The 16961-nt window shown below is 34.8% G+C and overlaps 7 protein-coding genes and 1 pseudogene across 11 annotated transcripts; 4 read left to right on the top strand and 4 right to left on the bottom strand.

Annotated features, from left to right (window-relative positions):
• The first annotated feature begins 37 nt into the window (after window positions 1-37).
• Window positions 38-3029, top strand: LOC136340378 (ras-related protein Rab6-like; annotated as a pseudogene).
• LOC136340373 (NFU1 iron-sulfur cluster scaffold homolog, mitochondrial-like) lies at window positions 1359-3014 on the bottom strand. The gene is made up of 4 exons (XM_066284421.1): window positions 2813-3014; window positions 2377-2753; window positions 1905-1991; window positions 1359-1731 (listed from the first exon to the last, which is right to left on the bottom strand). Exons 1-4 carry the CDS (start codon window positions 2914-2916, stop codon window positions 1496-1498), a joined length of 804 nt encoding a protein of 267 aa, XP_066140518.1. The 5' UTR covers window positions 2917-3014; the 3' UTR covers window positions 1359-1495.
• Window positions 3030-3332: 303 nt separating the features above from the next.
• Window positions 3333-4363, bottom strand: Spf30 (Splicing factor 30). The gene has a single exon (XM_066284426.1). The coding sequence runs from the start codon at window positions 4176-4178 to the stop codon at window positions 3444-3446; it is 735 nt and encodes a 244-aa protein (XP_066140523.1). The 5' UTR covers window positions 4179-4363; the 3' UTR covers window positions 3333-3443.
• A 312-nt stretch (window positions 4364-4675) lies between these two features.
• Tfb5 (transcription factor B5) lies at window positions 4676-6354 on the top strand. Its single transcript, XM_066284435.1, has 2 exons — window positions 4676-4883; window positions 6168-6354. The coding sequence occupies exons 1-2, from the start codon at window positions 4849-4851 to the stop codon at window positions 6352-6354; spliced, it is 222 nt and encodes a 73-aa protein (XP_066140532.1). The 5' UTR covers window positions 4676-4848.
• On the bottom strand, window positions 5099-7246 carry LOC136340379 (meiotic nuclear division protein 1 homolog). Its single transcript, XM_066284427.1, has 5 exons — window positions 7132-7246; window positions 5885-5984; window positions 5697-5833; window positions 5399-5648; window positions 5099-5344 (listed from the first exon to the last, which is right to left on the bottom strand). Exons 2-5 carry the CDS (start codon window positions 5969-5971, stop codon window positions 5207-5209), a joined length of 612 nt encoding a protein of 203 aa, XP_066140524.1. The 5' UTR covers window positions 5972-5984; window positions 7132-7246; the 3' UTR covers window positions 5099-5206.
• Window positions 6414-7080, top strand: LOC136340382 (zinc finger HIT domain-containing protein 1). Its single transcript, XM_066284432.1, has 2 exons — window positions 6414-6651; window positions 6762-7080. The coding sequence occupies exons 1-2, from the start codon at window positions 6414-6416 to the stop codon at window positions 7013-7015; spliced, it is 492 nt and encodes a 163-aa protein (XP_066140529.1). The 3' UTR covers window positions 7016-7080.
• Window positions 7247-7815: 569 nt separating the features above from the next.
• On the bottom strand, window positions 7816-14602 carry LOC136340359 (deoxynucleoside kinase-like). Of its 4 annotated transcripts, none has more exons than XM_066284402.1 (7): window positions 14420-14571; window positions 9018-9288; window positions 8797-8966; window positions 8604-8740; window positions 8410-8548; window positions 8222-8313; window positions 7816-8144 (listed from the first exon to the last, which is right to left on the bottom strand). In XM_066284402.1, the coding sequence occupies exons 1-7, from the start codon at window positions 14452-14454 to the stop codon at window positions 8071-8073; spliced, it is 918 nt and encodes a 305-aa protein (XP_066140499.1). In that variant the 5' UTR covers window positions 14455-14571; the 3' UTR covers window positions 7816-8070. The 4 variants fall into 4 exon arrangements, with proteins under 4 accessions (XP_066140499.1, XP_066140500.1, XP_066140497.1 ...); XM_066284403.1 differs by lacking the exon at window positions 14420-14571 and adding an exon at window positions 13948-14303; XM_066284400.1 differs by lacking the exons at window positions 7816-8144; window positions 8222-8313; window positions 8410-8548; ... (1 more) ...; window positions 8797-8966; window positions 9018-9288 and adding an exon at window positions 10398-13093 and having other exon boundaries at window positions 14420-14602.
• On the top strand, window positions 14286-16961 carry LOC136340364 (platelet-activating factor acetylhydrolase-like). 2 transcript variants are annotated; one of them, XM_066284409.1, is made up of 8 exons: window positions 14286-14431; window positions 14728-14825; window positions 15017-15128; window positions 15187-15352; window positions 15423-15782; window positions 16011-16181; window positions 16235-16506; window positions 16733-16961. In XM_066284409.1, exons 1-7 carry the CDS (start codon window positions 14404-14406, stop codon window positions 16461-16463), a joined length of 1164 nt encoding a protein of 387 aa, XP_066140506.1. In that variant the 5' UTR covers window positions 14286-14403; the 3' UTR covers window positions 16464-16506; window positions 16733-16961. The 2 variants fall into 2 exon arrangements, with proteins under 2 accessions (XP_066140506.1, XP_066140505.1); XM_066284408.1 differs by lacking the exon at window positions 16733-16961 and having other exon boundaries at window positions 16235-16589.

The following is a 16961-nucleotide window of genomic DNA, read 5'->3' as shown; positions in this document are numbered from 1 at the left end:
TCGAAGTTACTTATGCGAGATGCGTATCTGTGATATCAACAAACATTAAATGCGGACATTTATTGCGTGACTGCTATTTATTTAGGTGATGTAATATTTTCTCATCTTGCGTTGTTTGTCACCTCCGATCGGTAACCAGTTTGGGGGTGTGTATTTGTACGTAGAAAATGATTGAAGAAAATACGTGGCAACTGTGTGAATTTTAAATATTTATCACCAGCAACCTTGGTGAGTTTACTGTAATGAGACATTATAAAAACTGAAATACATAGTGCGGATATATATTTGCAACTTTAAAAAATTGAGTCATGAAAATAGAAGATAAACGAGGAAATTCGCATTAACCTCAAGATATCCTACTGGCAACATTGCCCGGAAAATAATTTCAATGGGAACCCCGAAACTGCCAAAGTCTCCATTTTTGTTTCTACATTCCAATGGATATTTCTTTCTGGCTAAAAATACCAGAATTTTGAGGCATCAGCCCTAAAAGGAACCATCACTAAGAACTTACATGGCAAATTCATCCTTAAACAAATGACGATACAAACTATTTGACAGTAATGGCTGAGATCAAACGTCAAACCTCAACATTTCCTTCAATTTTAAAATGAGAAATTCGTGCGAAAAGAGCCCATTGCCAGGAATTAAAAAATTATAAACTAGTTTTCTTGGAGGAGCAGAGTACTGGCAAGACCTCCATGATTATTGGCTTCATGTACGACAACTTCGACGCCTAGTACCAAGCCACCATTGGCATCGATTTCCTGTGAAAAACCATTTGCAAAATAAAACTGTCCGCCTTCAGTTTTGAGATATAGCCGAGCAGAAGAGATTTAGATCGTTAATACCTTCATACATAAAAGACTCGCACGTTGCAGCAGTGACCTACGACATAACAAATTTCAACTCGTTTGAACTGACCTCTCGATAGATTGAATATGTGCGCGCAAGGAAAGAGAGAATCAAGTGATTTTAGTTCTAGTTAGGAATAAGGTAAGAACTAGTGATTATATTAGAAGTTCTGCTAACTTTTCGGTCGGAAGATTGATTTAGAGAACACGCGAGAAGTGCCCACAGAAAAGGCCGAGAAATTGGCAAGAGCACTGGATATTATTTTCATAGAAAGTAGTACAAAATGTGGGTATAATATTAAGGCACTGTTCTGGAGAATTGAAGATGCACTGCCAGATTTGGATCCTGCTTTGAAGATCGAAAATCCCCTGCATAAAGTATGCCTTGATAAATATTTAAAGAACAGATCTAACGATACGAAAAGTTCTTGTTCCTGTTCATTTTCATTTAACCTATAGTTACATAAATTTGCAGTAATAAGAGGTTTTCATGAAATCAACGCATTTCATTTAAATCAAAGTATATATACAGCAAATTACTTTAGAGAGGCCATGAAGGATCGATATTTTCATGTAAACACATGTTGCTTTATCTAGAGACACATTTTAATTTATCTAATGAAAAGATTTCAATTAAACTCCTAAGTTTCTCCAGTCTTTTGCTTAATTTTCGAGTCAATTTCCTCGAAAACCTTCTCAGATAAATCATCTGAGGCATCATTCACCTGTTCCACAGCTACCACTTCAGGTATATAAAATTGTAGCATGTTTTGCACGCCGTTTTTCAATGTTACAACCGAGCTCGGACAGCTTGAACATGACCCTTGCATTTTTAGTTTTACTACTCCATCCTCATAGCCCATAAAAATGATATCTCCTAGAAAAAACGAATGGAGAATTTCAGTTTCATATTAATTGATGATAAATAGTGACTCAAACATTTCAAATAAACGCAATGAAATTTAGAAAAGTGCGACACCTTTGGAGTTACATTAAACAACCAACTGCATAGAATAATGAAGCAGTGACATGAAACTACAGCTTGCTTACCTCCATCTTCCTGAACTGTGGGACGTATTCGCGTATCTAGTAATTCTTTTATCATCTGCACAGTCTCATCATCACCATCATTGATTTCTGAAATATGAGGTAATGATGTGGGAAATTGAACCTAGATATTGTTTTAACAACACGCAGGTTTTTCAAATTTGAAAATCGATTTACGAACACTTACACTTAAGAAAACTTATGAGATGAATTTAGTATAGTGAAGGATGAAATGAAAGTATTTCTATTTATCTGAAATTTCACATGAACCAGGTGTTAAAGTTATAATGTAAATATACATGCAAAATAACTATCGATTTAACACACACAACAAAATATATAATAAATAATAATTTATAAATGTACAAAATGTTCCACTTAGGATGGTTTTAATGTCATATACCCACCTCTTTTTTTCCCTACATTTATACTTCTTATATCCCATAATTTTAACAAAACATCAATTCTAACTTACGAGTATCAGAATTGGGCTTTGCTTCATTAAGAACAGGCAAATTTGAGGCGAAAAAATCCATAACAGTAGCAAAAATTTCCGGCTTAATTATTTTCCACTCAACTTCTTCGTCTGCTTTTGTAATTGTAATAAAATCAGGTCCTAAGAAAACACTTTTCACTCCATCAATTCGGAATAGCAACTTTGCTAAAGGAGAGCAATAGGCATCCTGTGCTTTTGGGAAATCTATTGTTTGTCCATTTTCGAGGACTTTAACACCTGGTAAGAACTTTAAACTATTTGGGTTTGGGGTTTCTTGTGTTTGAACAAACATTGAATTGATGTTAGATGTAGAAATGAGACGCGGATGTGGAGTTTTCCAGTATTTGCGAGTAGTACTACGAAAAATCGGGATTACGGTTTAGAACAGGGTTCATGTCTATAAAATGAGACATACTTTTTAAGTATCCCCCTGAATGTTGGGGCTACTTTTAAAATGTTGTTTACATTGGAAGGACTTAGTAAATTTTTCCACATGTTTATTGAAAACTTTCTAAACATTATTTTAGATATTACTAATTCCAAACGTTGTTATGTGTATTTAAAAATTGAAATCACTATCAGACTAAAAAAAAATTGTATATGAGAATAGATAATTAAGGTTATGTTATAAATCAGATCGGATACTGTTTATCTCTTTCCAATTTACAAGGACACCATACTCTAGAAGAGACAGAGATATACAAACTTAAATGAAGAGAATGTAGAATATGAATCAATGTTTTTAATTAAAATTTGCCTAAGTTCATTCATGATAATTATATAGATAATTAGTATTAAATCAAAATTTCTAATAGAAAATTGCAATCTTTGTGCCTATCTATAAGGTATCCATTTAATACTGAACATAGAAAACCAATAGTCATAAAGAAGGAAATAATTTAAGTACCAATTAAAAGAAAAGCAAAAACAAAATATCAAATTAAAGTAAATACACTATATTTCATATTACTTTTTACAAAGATTAAGAACGTGCTAAGCAAATTATTAATTAAAATCGAAACACATTACTGTCTCTATCAGTCCCTTTACTGTCCTTTTCTCCACTTCTCAGCAGTTGAAAATTCTGTCATGGGTTTTCCACTGATCCCACAAGTACCAATGCCTACTCTACCATTAACACTCTCAGGGGATGCAAAGATACTCTTTGTGTTCAACCCACTCTTTTTGGTTTTAACAGCTTTATTTGCAAATGCCAGCCACTTCTTTTTGTCCTGCTCTCGCTCCTCTTCCATTTCTTTAAATCTCATCTGTTTCTTCAATTTCTTCTTTTTCAAATATTCCTTGTTAATTTTGTTCTTTTTAAATCTGTCTGTATCTGTTGCCCGTTTCTGCATAGTGAACTCCTTTAACTCTCCAAGTGTAGTTACACCTCTGTTTTTATATGCTTCAAATGTGACATTCACTTGGCCGTCCGATTGAATTGCATCAATTTTGGCTTCATAATATTGTCCATTTTCACTCCATTTGGCCATGCACACATCTCCCAATCTCCACATCTTCTTCGCCCTGTTTCTAGCAACAAACTCTTCCACTGCAAGTAGAGATCTTGTAATCTCATCATCTTCAACTATTCCCACAGGTTCAGTATATTCTGGCAAATTAGCCGCTTCTTCGGCTTTGTTTTTTAGGTCTAATGTAAGATCTATTACTTCTTCCAAGTCGATTTTAAGCTTTTTCAGTTCCTCATTGTGGGGATCTGTAAGCAATGCAGCTTCAACTTGTTGTAGCTGCAGCTGATAGTTCTGTAATTCATCACTCATTTTTTTGGTAAAAAATGAAAATTTATGTTATTCCTGTATTACCTTATGAACTTACACTATGTAGGAAATATTTGTTGCGTGTTAATTTACTTTTAACGAATTTTATCAATCAAAATGTTAAGAACTTTCTCTTAGCATATCTTTATTTTTATATCAGCTCTGCAAGTACAAAATTGTAAATATGAATTGACAACTAACAGCGTCAATGTGACTTAGACTGTAATGGGAGAGTTCAGAATGTATGTACTCAGTGTGTGCGGAGAAGGATGATATCAACATTCGTTTTGCTTTATAGCCTTTCATCGAAGTTCTTATTTTCAACATAAATATATTCGTTAGAAAACTGAATCGCAATAAACATTTGGTGGTCAAGGATCTAAGATAGTAAATTTCGTACGCGATATTCCATACAGCAACACCCTGCTCTAAGATCATTACGTTTAAATTCCGCTTATCGAACACTCTTTCATTTCTTTTACTATTAATCATAACATAATAAATAAAAATTGTTACATGCCAAACACTTTGACGTACGTCACAACAGGTACAATTTTGGTTTTGTCTTGTAGAGATACCAAATATTAATTTTTGAAAATTGTTTCTTCGGGACAAATTGTATTTTAACGTTTTACCACCATAAAACTGAAGGAGGGAAACCAAATATGTGAAAATGGTTAATGTTATGAAAGGAGTTTTGGTTAAATGGTGAGTCACATGTAATTGTTATAAATTGCTGTTACTTCATACTTAGCCATTTGCAGCCCGACACATCACATGCAAGTTTTAAAGGAGGCTTTGTAGTTTGAGCCCTTCCATAGGCCGTATTTTCAAGTGTACAGTCTGTTTCGTTATTTTTTTATGAGTACACCATGTGATTGACTCGTTTGTAATATATATGTTGCTTTCAAAGAAACAATAAACACTAATAAATTCTATATTTATTCATATACTTAATTAATCAGTTCATGAATTACATATTGACCAAATTTGATAAATATTCCATTCTTCTTTGAACTTATGTTTATATTCTATTCAACATAGTCTAGGTCTTCAGGTATCCCAAATTGTTTGTCCAAAGTTTTATCATCCATAAAGAACTTCTTTTTGCACCATGTTTTAACAGCAAATATGTTATCTGTCCAGCGATTAACAGCTTCTCTAAGTCCCTATAAAGGCATTCACAATTTTCAACAAATTTTCTCTTAATTTTAAAACATCACTTTTGTTTTTTCCTTCATATCATCAAACTTGTGAGGATCATTTTCCTTCATCTCATCCAACTTTTTCTTTAGGGTTGCAATATCTATTTCTAAGGCAGTTATTTCAGTTAATGTTTGACTCAATGCACTTTCTTCTTCATTTACAGAAGCATGTTGTATAGTAGTTTCCATTAATTTGAGCTTTTTAGAAGTATTTTCATATTGTATATTAACCTCCTCCAATTTTCTTTTATTCGCTTTTAAGACTTTACTGAAAGTTTTGTGACAGTTATTTTGTGCAAATACAGTTTAAACTCACCCTGGGAATGCCCAAAAAAATATAGAGTTGCCAAGTTTATCAGACTCTATTAATCCATCGTCTAGTAATCTTTGAATTACATCTTTAACTGAATTTGCCACTACACCTTTAAGCTTTGGGGCAAGTTTCTCTAATTCCTATGATATGTAATTACAATATGACATGTTATAGGTAGAGAAATAGAATACCTTCAATTGATAACATTCACCAGTTTCATATAAAAGGTCCAACATTCGAGATTTCTTTTCTTCTAAGCTCACTCCTTTTTTAGACATGGTTGAAGTTTCTCTATGAAAAGAGAAAAGTGACAGTATAGTCAAATGTTGGGAATAGTTTAACAAGCAAATTTATTTCCCCTTTTTCCCTCTAGAAACTATAAATTTTAAAAGATGTTGAGCTGTACTGTTCCCACATAAATTATTGCTGTAACTGTAATGTTTTAAGGTAATTAAAATTTTTTTTTTTTTGCAGTGACCCTGCTATGAAACAATTTTTATTGTACTTAGACGAGACACTAAAACTAGGGCGAAAATTCATTATCCAAGAATTAGATGAACATCATCTTTTCATCTCTGCTGACATTTTAGAAATTCTACAGGCAAAAATTGATGATTTATTAGATCAAATCAGTTTCCCATTAGCTGAAAAAGGAAACTAAATATTTTTATATGTCAATAAATATCATAAACTTCCAAGATTTCGTTTAAAAAGCCCACTATGACTATCTCAAAAGGGACTCAGCAGCGTGGTTCTAGTCGGCTCAAGGAGCATGACAAAAGGCGCGTCATTGATGAGACGCAACGGAAAAGGCGTCAGAGGAAGGTAATGGAGATGTTGGAATCAGATAATTATCATGATGATCCACATGCTGATTTGGTGATGAGTAAGAAGGTGCCTAAATTTGAAGATAACTTGGAACAGAGGTCTGGAAGAAACAAAAAAAGGGAGCGAACAGGTAAGAACAAAATTTATTGAAAAATGTCCTGTATTGAAGGTTTTGATTAGATTATTTCATATCTAAACAGAAATTTTCCCTATTTTTCTTTGTTTCAAATATTTTTTTAGTTGATTACTATCAATTTAAATATCGCAAAAATTTCCAACAACTGGTGGATGAAGACCAATCTGAATCTGAGTCAAAACGAAGACCTTCCTACATGGATATACAATGTGAAGAGTCACAGTTGCCTCCAAGACATTTTTGTGCTGTGTGTGGCTTTTTAGGACATTATAGCTGTTTGTCCTGTGGGACTAGATATTGTAGTATTAGATGTATGGAAACTCATATGGATACTAGATGTTTAAAATGGGCAGGTTGAATATTTTGTGCATTGACTCTATTGAAATTTTTGTTTAATATAATATTGTATGTATTGGCAGGAAATTCAGGGTTTGCTGAAGTTATTCTATATTGTGGTGCTTACTACCAACTTACATATGCTGAAAGCCCTACAGATTTACAGTATTATTTCAAAGAATTTATTATAACTCATGAAAAAGATGTGATCAAACTTTGTTACATGGAACTATTTTTAAAAATGTTTATTTTGACAACACGGTAAAAATGGGGTTAAGATTTTTTTTTGTTTATCATTATTATTTAAATTAATTATCAATTTGAAACGCATTTTCGCATAGCGGTTCTGCCTACTCCATTAAATCATTCACAAGAAGGAACACTTACACTCAAAAGTTTAGATTAATTGATTTCATAATATGTAGAATGGGACGCTTTAGGACGGAATCAAAGGAAATGCTCTACTAAAGCTTAATGGGAATTTAAGAATAAATCTCAATTAAGAGTACTGCCGTAACGACGAACTTTGTTTAATGAGATTTCAAACACCATAAAACGTATCCTGAGGACTTCGCGCAGGTGTTACAGGCGCCTTTCTGCTAGGCAGGACCAGTTTCGAATAGGTTTTCCAGTGCGAACAGAGAAACGTCCAAATCAGGGTGGGGAAGAAAATATTGACCGACGAGGAACTTTAGCATTACAAACAGAATATAGTTGTAATAACACTAAACGCGGTTGAAATTTTCCACATAATCAACCTAGCACATCATGAAAAAGTAAAACAGGCTAAATGCAGGGCTAATTCAACAGAACACGTCCGAGAATTTTAACAAATAGTTTACTGTATATGGTATATTGTAATAACAGGAATCTCAATATGGTGGATGTCCCATGAGATACTTACTGCTGCACCCTGCATGGTTAAATGGTTTGGTAAAATATAACCCCTACATTTTTGTATAGAAATAATTCATTTTCCTCCTATGATATGCAACGTAAAAAATATTTTTATATAAATTTAAATCTTGATTCTCATTGGTATAGTACGGCAATACTTTATGCTTAACGTTTATCCTCCTACAGATGTAAAACCTTCTTAACTTTTTCCTTGGTTTCGCGTTCAACTTTCTGGATTCCCTTCTTCTCATAGCCTAAAAGAAAGGAAATGATAAGAAAACAAGAACGAACCATTTGATTTAAGAGCCCTGTTAATTCATTACGCACTCACCAAGTATTTTGTTCTCATTTTCCTTGTATTGCTGTACAATTTCTCCTAGAGTCTTATCAGCGTCTAGCACCAAAACAGGAATGGTATTGAACCTATGAAAACATGTTAATACATCATACCTGTTCCTTAAAAAAGAAACCATCAAAATCGTCATATCTTATACAGTCACATCGTTACTTAACATTTACCTTTCATCATCAGTCATGAGCCACTGCTCGTGGCTATCGTGCAGTTGCTTCAAATACTCCAAGGACAGACCAGCTTCTTCGGGGCGGCCTCTGGCTTGTACTCTTTCGAAAACTACTTCAGGTGAACTTCTCAAATATACTATAACAAACTTATAACAGCTTAAAACTCCTAATAAATTGAACATTATCCTCACCAATCAAGTCTAGACTAATATCCACATTGGCCCTTATCCATCTATACCATTTATCCAATACATCGTAATCTGCAGCATGGAGGTATCCATTTTCAAATGCTTGCTCCATAAAACAAAATCTGTTGTTTTGAAGCGATCTAAAAAAATGTCAATTTTTGCCCTGGCTGACTAGTGCTTTAAGGAGTAAATATACCTTTCGAACATTTGCACCCTAGTGTTGCTGTCCTTTGGGGCAGTTGTTTGAACGCTGAGTCTAGTGAATTGTACATAACTTTGAAAAACTTTAAGCCATTGAGTTATGTCTGTATACATAAGCTCCAACAGATTATGTCCATCCACATTTCGCCACCAATCGATTGGTTCCTAAAAATTCAAACGAACTCTCTAAATTAATTTCTCTGTGTTCTAACTCACTGCATAGGTTTCGATACCCTCCATGCCCTGGAAATACTTGATCAATGTAGATTTACCCGCACCTATGTTGCCCTCAATGGATACCCTAAACGGCCTGTCAACGGGCGTTTTAACATTAGTAAGCTCCTTTAAAGGGGAAATTCCCACAAAATTGGTTTTTTTGTTGGGGGAAGAACTGGGTGATGCAGCAGGACGTTTCAGGCCGCTTATGGTGGTAATAACTCCTTCCATGGTGGTCAGGTTTATCTGCCTTGGGACCAATTTACTGAAACTTAGAAAATCTTCTTTATCAATGTGGAATGTTCATTTTATGATAGGTGTGGTGTTTTAAGGAGTGTTGGCTGCGTAGCAGTTAACACGTTTTACGCTCCAAGTAATAAAGTAATTGAGAAAAGTACCTATAATTAGCATGGGACCTTAAGCTTTATAACCATAACGTTGCTTTGAAATTAACTACTAAATTGCTGAAAAAAGTAAAATCACGAATTATTGATATAACACAGATAAGGTACTGCCGCTCGGTAAATTCCATAAAACCCCTCTGTCCAAATTAATGACGATATATAAGAGGTGATCATTAGAAAGGTCTCGAGTACCTGTGGTTAGTCAATGTTTAATGGTACTGTGAGCTTTTGTGATCCCCTGAAAATTGTTTTGCGACATCACAGATATCCTTAGAAAGGGTCGAATTCCTAGGATCCTTGCCAAAAGGGCTTTAGGCTGGTGAATAAAACAGACCAAAAGTACACAATCTTAAGCAACAAAACCTCTCGTTGAGAAGTCGCAAGTACTCGCGAGTAGCCCCTTAACGATAGATGAATCCGACGTCGCTTTAAAACGGACAAAATGACCAAAACATGTTGACTGAGAAGTTTTCAAAAGATCCATCTACCTAAGCATTCAAACGAGCAATTGGGATATTCCGACTATTTAACTCGATTGCAGTAACAGTAACCCCAATTGGCGTCCCGACTCAACAAATGTGTCCTTTTGATAACTATCACTGTTTTGGTGGACGAGCGCTTGTATTTGCTTCGGCTATAGTAAAAGCAGAAGATGAAAAAAAAAAGCAATAAAAAACCTCCAGCAAGCGAATATCTATTCCCAGGAATGACAACAAGGGTCGATAATGTTACCCAAAAGTAAATCCTATGGGATGATATGTGGAGAATGACTATTTAAGATCCTAAGCATTACCAGGTCAGTGTCTGAGCCTACTGAAGACAGCTCTACGCTATCGGTTACATCTATAATGATGACCTTCTATAGGCATAGATACTTGTTAGGAAGAAGTGGGTGTTGTGCGAGGCCAAGATCAGGACCATCCATGATAAATCTGGGCTGATCTCTATCACTCGTACTAACACAAAGCAAAAAACATTATCCATTTTTAAATAATTTATCATGTAATATATCATAAATCCAACTTGCCATTTTCGGCAATTAAATAATTACAAATCTCTGCCAGGTATAAAAAAATACTCAACAATATAATCGCAAGTTCATTCACTATATAAATATACTGAAATCTTCAACAACTACCTACGATTAGGCAACTTTATAAAAATTGTTAAAGCTTAGTCTTACGCTAAGAAGCTGTAGGTTCATGTTTGAACTGGAAGCTAGCAGTTCCAGGAATTTCGTAACTATCGTGTCATATGCCTCAACACCCGTTTTCACTTTCACTTTGGTCTCACTTAAGAATTGATGAAATTTCGCAACTCTGATCTTCGAGGCCGCCTGGTCATCTTTCGTGATTATGAACTGTTTACTGCCTTCCGCCTTCTTTTTATACTCCATGTAGGCATCATACTCCTTCGAGGCAGCGTTGTATATCGCTTCCTGATGCGTGTCGAATTTCACCACAAAATTATAAATAGCTACTAAGTGCGAAAAGAGTTCGCGGGAGGTCTCATCTAGTAAAACGCCTCTTTGAACAGAGGCAAGGAAGATCGCATGTGCAGTGATAATATCGTCTAGACACTCTGCTTTATTCACTTGGGTTTGCATCTCGTCCCAGGAACACTCTAACACTTCAAACAAAAAATAATACTGCGTCTGGTGTATAAAGTGAATCATTTTCGTGGTCAGTATATGGATAAGGTGCATCACTGGCTTTAGTTCTTTGATCCTTCTGAAGAGTTTAGACATGGACAGCTGCTGCCGCCTCATGTTGGCAAGAACATATTCAGTCCTTTTTGCTTTCCATAAAGCTCCAAACAAGCTCTGGTAGGTGGGCATGGTGGGTTGGAAAATGGTCCCTATAGGCCCATCTACAATATAAACTAAACTGAATACGTCCCAGCCCACATCACCAATTGAGTGACTCATGAAAGTAGTTGTAAGTCTTTTTAATGTGTCCTCATCCTCGTACTGAGCATTAGTAACTCTTATCGCAGACTCTAGTATTCCTGACAGAGTATGCCCGTAAATCGCGCCAGCTGATTTGTTCAGTTCAGGTGTTAGCAGCTCTAAGAGATGCCTGATGAAGTCCCCTTGTCCCAATAGCAAATACCTCCTGAGTGATTGCAGGTGCTCATAGAGATTGAACTTATTCTTCAATAGGTCTAAAACTCGTAACGAGGTCTCCTTATAGACACCTTCTAAACTTGAATGGAACTCTATGCTTTGTTCAGGGGTAAAAAGGGCTTCTGTGGAAGTGGAATTGAAGAGCTTCTGCAAAGCTTCTCTGCCAGGTAACTGTCCCCCATCTTTGCAAATTTGTCTCAAAAAATTTATGCTTTTGCCTGTAGCCAAAATTCTCTTGGCTTGCTCCATGTTAATAAATGAAGGAACCACTGACTTCCTGACAATGTATTTGTCATGCCAAAGCCGCTCTGCTGTCACTACGTGTTTGGTTTCAATGAAGAACTCACTGTAGGGATCATTTATCTCTCCGTCTAACAGCCATCTCGACAGCATTATATACAAGGGCTTACATACTGCCCTTAGGACCTTCTCAGCTACTTCTTGCGCGGTTTTTGAACCATGCTGCAAAAACCCGTGAACAGCAGTAATAAGAGCACCTCCTTTTTTATCCCTACATTGTTCAGCTATGTAGGCTAACCATTCGAATCTGATTCTGTGGTCTTGCAATATGAACAATACTCGTCTTAAAGTCATGTCCGAAATATCAGGACTAGGCTTATTAATATTCGCCTGTAGCAAAGCTATGGTCTTGTAGTATTCTGATAACTCGCCATTTAACGTAGCAATAAATGCTTGACCCACAGCACCGTTTTGCTTCTCGTTCTCCTCGCAATACTGCTTCAGCTGAGTATGCAGGAAACTCATTCCTACCACCCTCTCCAGTAAACTGCGTTGAATTGGCGAAAGAGCCTTACTGGCTTTAGGGTCCAGAGTATACCCCAGCCCACATGGTTCTCGCCTTAGGAACTTTCCTTGGATGCCGTGCAAACTGTAAATTACATCTTGCAGTACATCCTGTTCTGTTGCTGAGTAAGAGGAGCTGACATTTGATGAGGATGGAATGTCATGATGGAACCAAGTAGTAGAAGATATTGTGGTTGTCTGAGAGTTTGCACGTAGTCCTGAAGATGCAGTATCAGTGAATTTTTGCTGACGTCGATCATACAGATGACGAATACTGTTTGACTCATTAGATAGAATATTATTTGCTTTTTGCTGACGAGCAATTTTACTGCTTGTCCAATGCTTGCTTTGTAATTTTTCTAATTTACTACACAGTGACGTTACTGCAAACTCGTTTGACGCCAGACTCACATTGTACAGAAAACTCAATAGGGCTGTACGGTCTCTAATAACAACTGATTTTGAAAGATTAGTATATAACAGTTCGAACTTTTCTGCATCTTCTAGAGATTTGGCTTTTAGTAATTCTCTAAGGCTATTGAGAACGAATGGTTCATCACTGGATGAATTAATTTGGGTTCTAGATGCTTGAGCCAGCCAACGGAAGGCCCGGTCTGTTAATTTTGTGATTAAAACTTCATCATGGGGTGCTAGATACTTGCAAAGCTTAATTACTAGCTCAGGGATATTGCTATCATCTCGAACTTCAGTGCTACTCATGTTTTGGAGAAGATTAATGCCTCCTATAAGAGAAAACAAGTATTAGTGCAATAATCAAGATGTCAATTTAGATAAGTTTATTTAGAAGATGTTATATACAGATAATTCAAAAGGCTGTAACCAACTCATTCATAATTATATGCATTCAATACTTTTGTATTTACCAAACACTGTAAACACTTGTATAGAAAGTCCTTCTTGGTGTTATTTGAACTTGTGGTATTTTTATGTTTTAGATTTAATTTATTTTTTTGATCATTATCTATTTATTAAACAGGAAAATTTGTCCCCTTTAGCATTAAAGAAACAGTCTGAAATAAGCAAACCTTAAAGAGTTAGGATCCTAGTTTCTGAAGAAAGTGGCCTGCAGTGATCTCTAGAAATTACACCAAAGAGAAATGTATAGTGGGCACTTTAACTTTTCAATTTTCAAAATGAAGTCAGGATTAAAATGTTTATTTTATCCTGTGTTATAGTGTTAATAGTTAAATAAACATTTGTAGCCTTAGGGTGCATTTTCAGACATGTTTAGAGGAATTTTTCCACATACTAACTTAAGAAATTGCCCTTCAAAATATATGCACAGTATTTGGAGATATCTTGTTATAAAATTACTTGTTATTAATTTATGCTTTGAAGTAAAAAAATTATAAACCTTGCATTATTGCACTAATTTTTTGCCAGCTCTAATTATAACAAAATTATCATTTAAATTTCCATTTTGACATAAATTGAAATAGCAATATAACATAAATAAATTTCTTATACATTTTCCTAATCTGCAAATCAGGTTTAGTTGAATGGGACTAAACCCCAGATTCAACAACTTGGCCTCAATGAAATTCTTGGCTTTCAAAGGTATCCAATACCTACTCACCTGCTAGTAAAGATAATAACACATACTTTAATAATTTGGCATTTAATAAAGTACAATTAATGGGAGATTAATTAATAATTATATATTACATCAACTGCATGTAATGAAATATTATTATATTTAAATTGATGTTATTCTCATTGTATTAATAATACAGTGTAACTATATAAAAAGACACTATTCTGTATGTGTAGAACATCTTCGAGAATATGAAATAAGAGATTATTTAATAAAAAATTTTCTATTTTGAAAACTTCATTTTTTCGATACCATCGGGTCCTTGAACTTTGGTCACCAGACAGGTTTACATAAACGCAAAGCTTTCGTTTTTGCTGTTAAATCTAGAAGTGATGAGTGGGGCTTTAAATTAGTTTGGGATAACCTCAATGCTCAGTGTTTCCTCTGGTTTTTTTTTATTTCAAACGTCTTTAAAATAGTCGTGAACTTGCAAAAGACATGATTAATCACTTACCTTTGGCTACAGGTAAGAAATTTCACTAATTTCATCAAAATTAGAAGAATAATTTAATTCATTCTAATAGAAATTCAGAGTATTTTAAGACAAACCAGCTAAATCGTATTTTGACGTTACCTGAAACCAGTCAGATGATTGACATACTGCCAGATTTCCCGCGGTTTTTAGGGATCGTGGGATTTCCTATTAGCCCGAAATGCTGACTTCCAAATACATAAAAAGTTTTTATAATTCTAAAAATTTATACGTTTTAACACTGACAAAATGGTGAATAATAATTATAATATAGTTTATTATCATTTTAGGTCCTTTTGTTCCAGGAATTGTAGATGTAATCCTCGGCTATAAAAAAGAACCTTTCTTTCGGTTGTACTATCCAACAAAGGAAAAACTAAATATATCGGTAAATGATATGTTGTTTATAATTATTTAGTGTATATGTATAGATTAGATTAACCACAGTGAAAAATGGCATAATTTTACACCCAAACAAAATGATGACTAAAAAATTCGAATTTCTTCCGAGTTGTAAAATAAGCTGTCAATTTTGATAATAACTGGATATTAACATCTTATTTTACAATTTATTTTTAGGAACAGTCATCCAAATGGATAAATTGGCTACCTGATGATGCATATCTGACGGGATTATCCAGAGTCCTAATGTTGTATAAAATAATTTTGAAAATTGCATTTTGGTGGGCAGGTAAATGATTTTGTAGAAATAGAGGTAAATAAAACACACAATAAATTCTATAATACAGCCAGTATAAAAATCCCAGCAATATACGGGGCAGCCCCTAAAACAGATGGCTCTTCTCTTAAATGTATAGTGATGTCCCATGGATTGGGAGGCAGTAGATTTCTGTATAGCAACATTTGCTGCGAACTTGCGTCTAGAGGATTTGTTGTGGCTGCCTTGGAACATAAGTAATTTATTTCCATTGTGTATCCTCACGAAGATGAAAAGAGATTACTCTTATCTACTAATCTTTTTTAGGGATCATTCGGCTTGCCATACTTTTTTCTATGCAAACAAAGATGAGGCAGAAGTCAACAAAAAATCTATAAAAGAATTTCAACATATTAAATTCGGAAAAGACCATTATCCAAGAAGGAACGAACAGCTGAGAATGAGGTCGGACGAATGCGGCAAAGTTATAGATTTTTTTATCAAACTGAATGAAGGACTTGTACCCCACAACGTTATGGACGACGTTCCTTTCCATAGGAACTCACCAATAGACTTTAGCTTTAGCCAGTTAGTTGGCAAACTTGATGTTGGAAATATCTGCATTATGGGACATTCTTTTGGAGCAGCCACTGCCTTGTATACTTTATCTAGGAGACCAGAGTTTAAGTAGGTACCTAAATTTAATACTGGGTGGTCACTGAAAAATGCATAGTAAACAACAAACGATAAACGTAGAACGTTGATTAAGCTATTTTTTCCTATATTTTAAAGTCAACTTATTAATTTATCCAAGAAATGACCCTGATATGTCAACGCCTATTCGAGTTTTTTTCATTGATCACCCTGTATCGTGCTTATAACTATAAATTTATTTTCGTGTAAAATAAATTCCAGATGTGGCATTTTGCTAGATCCCTGGATGTTCCCCGTAAAAGAAGAGCGATTGGAAGAAAAGATAAATCAACCAATGTTATTTATTAACACTCAAACATTTCATATTGCTGCAAATGTGGAAGCGATGTCGAAATTAATCAAAATACCAAACAGAGAGATGTATACCATCAAGTAAATATTTGATAATTTGTGGAGAGATTAAAAGCTAACCAATTTTTCCCCAGGCACACCACGCACGAAAACCAGACTGATTCGGTTCTATTAGTGGGTTATTGGCTTAATTGGTTCATGCGCAAACTGAATCCCTTGCTTGCGCTTAAGATAAACAACTCTTTAATTTTGAAGTTTTTAAGCCAACAAGTAAATCCATTAGTTGATATTTCAGACTGTACAGCTCTGTTAGAGCAGGAGAAACATAACATAGAGATGGGTCTCACAAAACCATGGGCTTAACGCCGATGAAAAATTTTAATTAATTACTTCTTTATTACTTGGGGTTAGTGTTTTGGTCATGATTCTAACTATTTATATAATTAATTATTACGAGACATTCCATATTATAAATCAACCTTATCTATATCCTCTGTTTGTTTTACCTCCATGATAGTTGTATTGAACCCAGATCTGCCGATAAGAATCTAGGGATGTGGTGGAGGCTTATCATACAATATAAACCCTTAAAGATCATATAACGTGCTCTTAAATTGATTCAATTCGTTTAGATAACCTCTAATATAGTAGCCGGCTTTCATACATCATTTAAAGGGAATAAGGGGGAGACAAAGAGTACTTTTACCACATATAAGGCTTAAGGATGAGTCCATTATGTGGAGGTTTTTTTGCTCCGACTGGATGAAGCTCACGAGTTTGTTGAGATCTAACTCCTTGATCTCGTTGGGCCACAGAACAACAGAAAAGCCTTATGAAGCTATAAAGGACTGACAAGACAAT

This window comes from Euwallacea fornicatus, chromosome 7 (assembly GCF_040115645.1).
Source record: "Euwallacea fornicatus isolate EFF26 chromosome 7, ASM4011564v1, whole genome shotgun sequence".
NCBI lineage: Eukaryota > Metazoa > Arthropoda > Insecta > Coleoptera > Curculionidae > Euwallacea > Euwallacea fornicatus.
The sequence above is the reverse complement of the archived record's forward strand: the minus strand, read 5'-3'. Positions and strand labels throughout refer to the sequence as shown.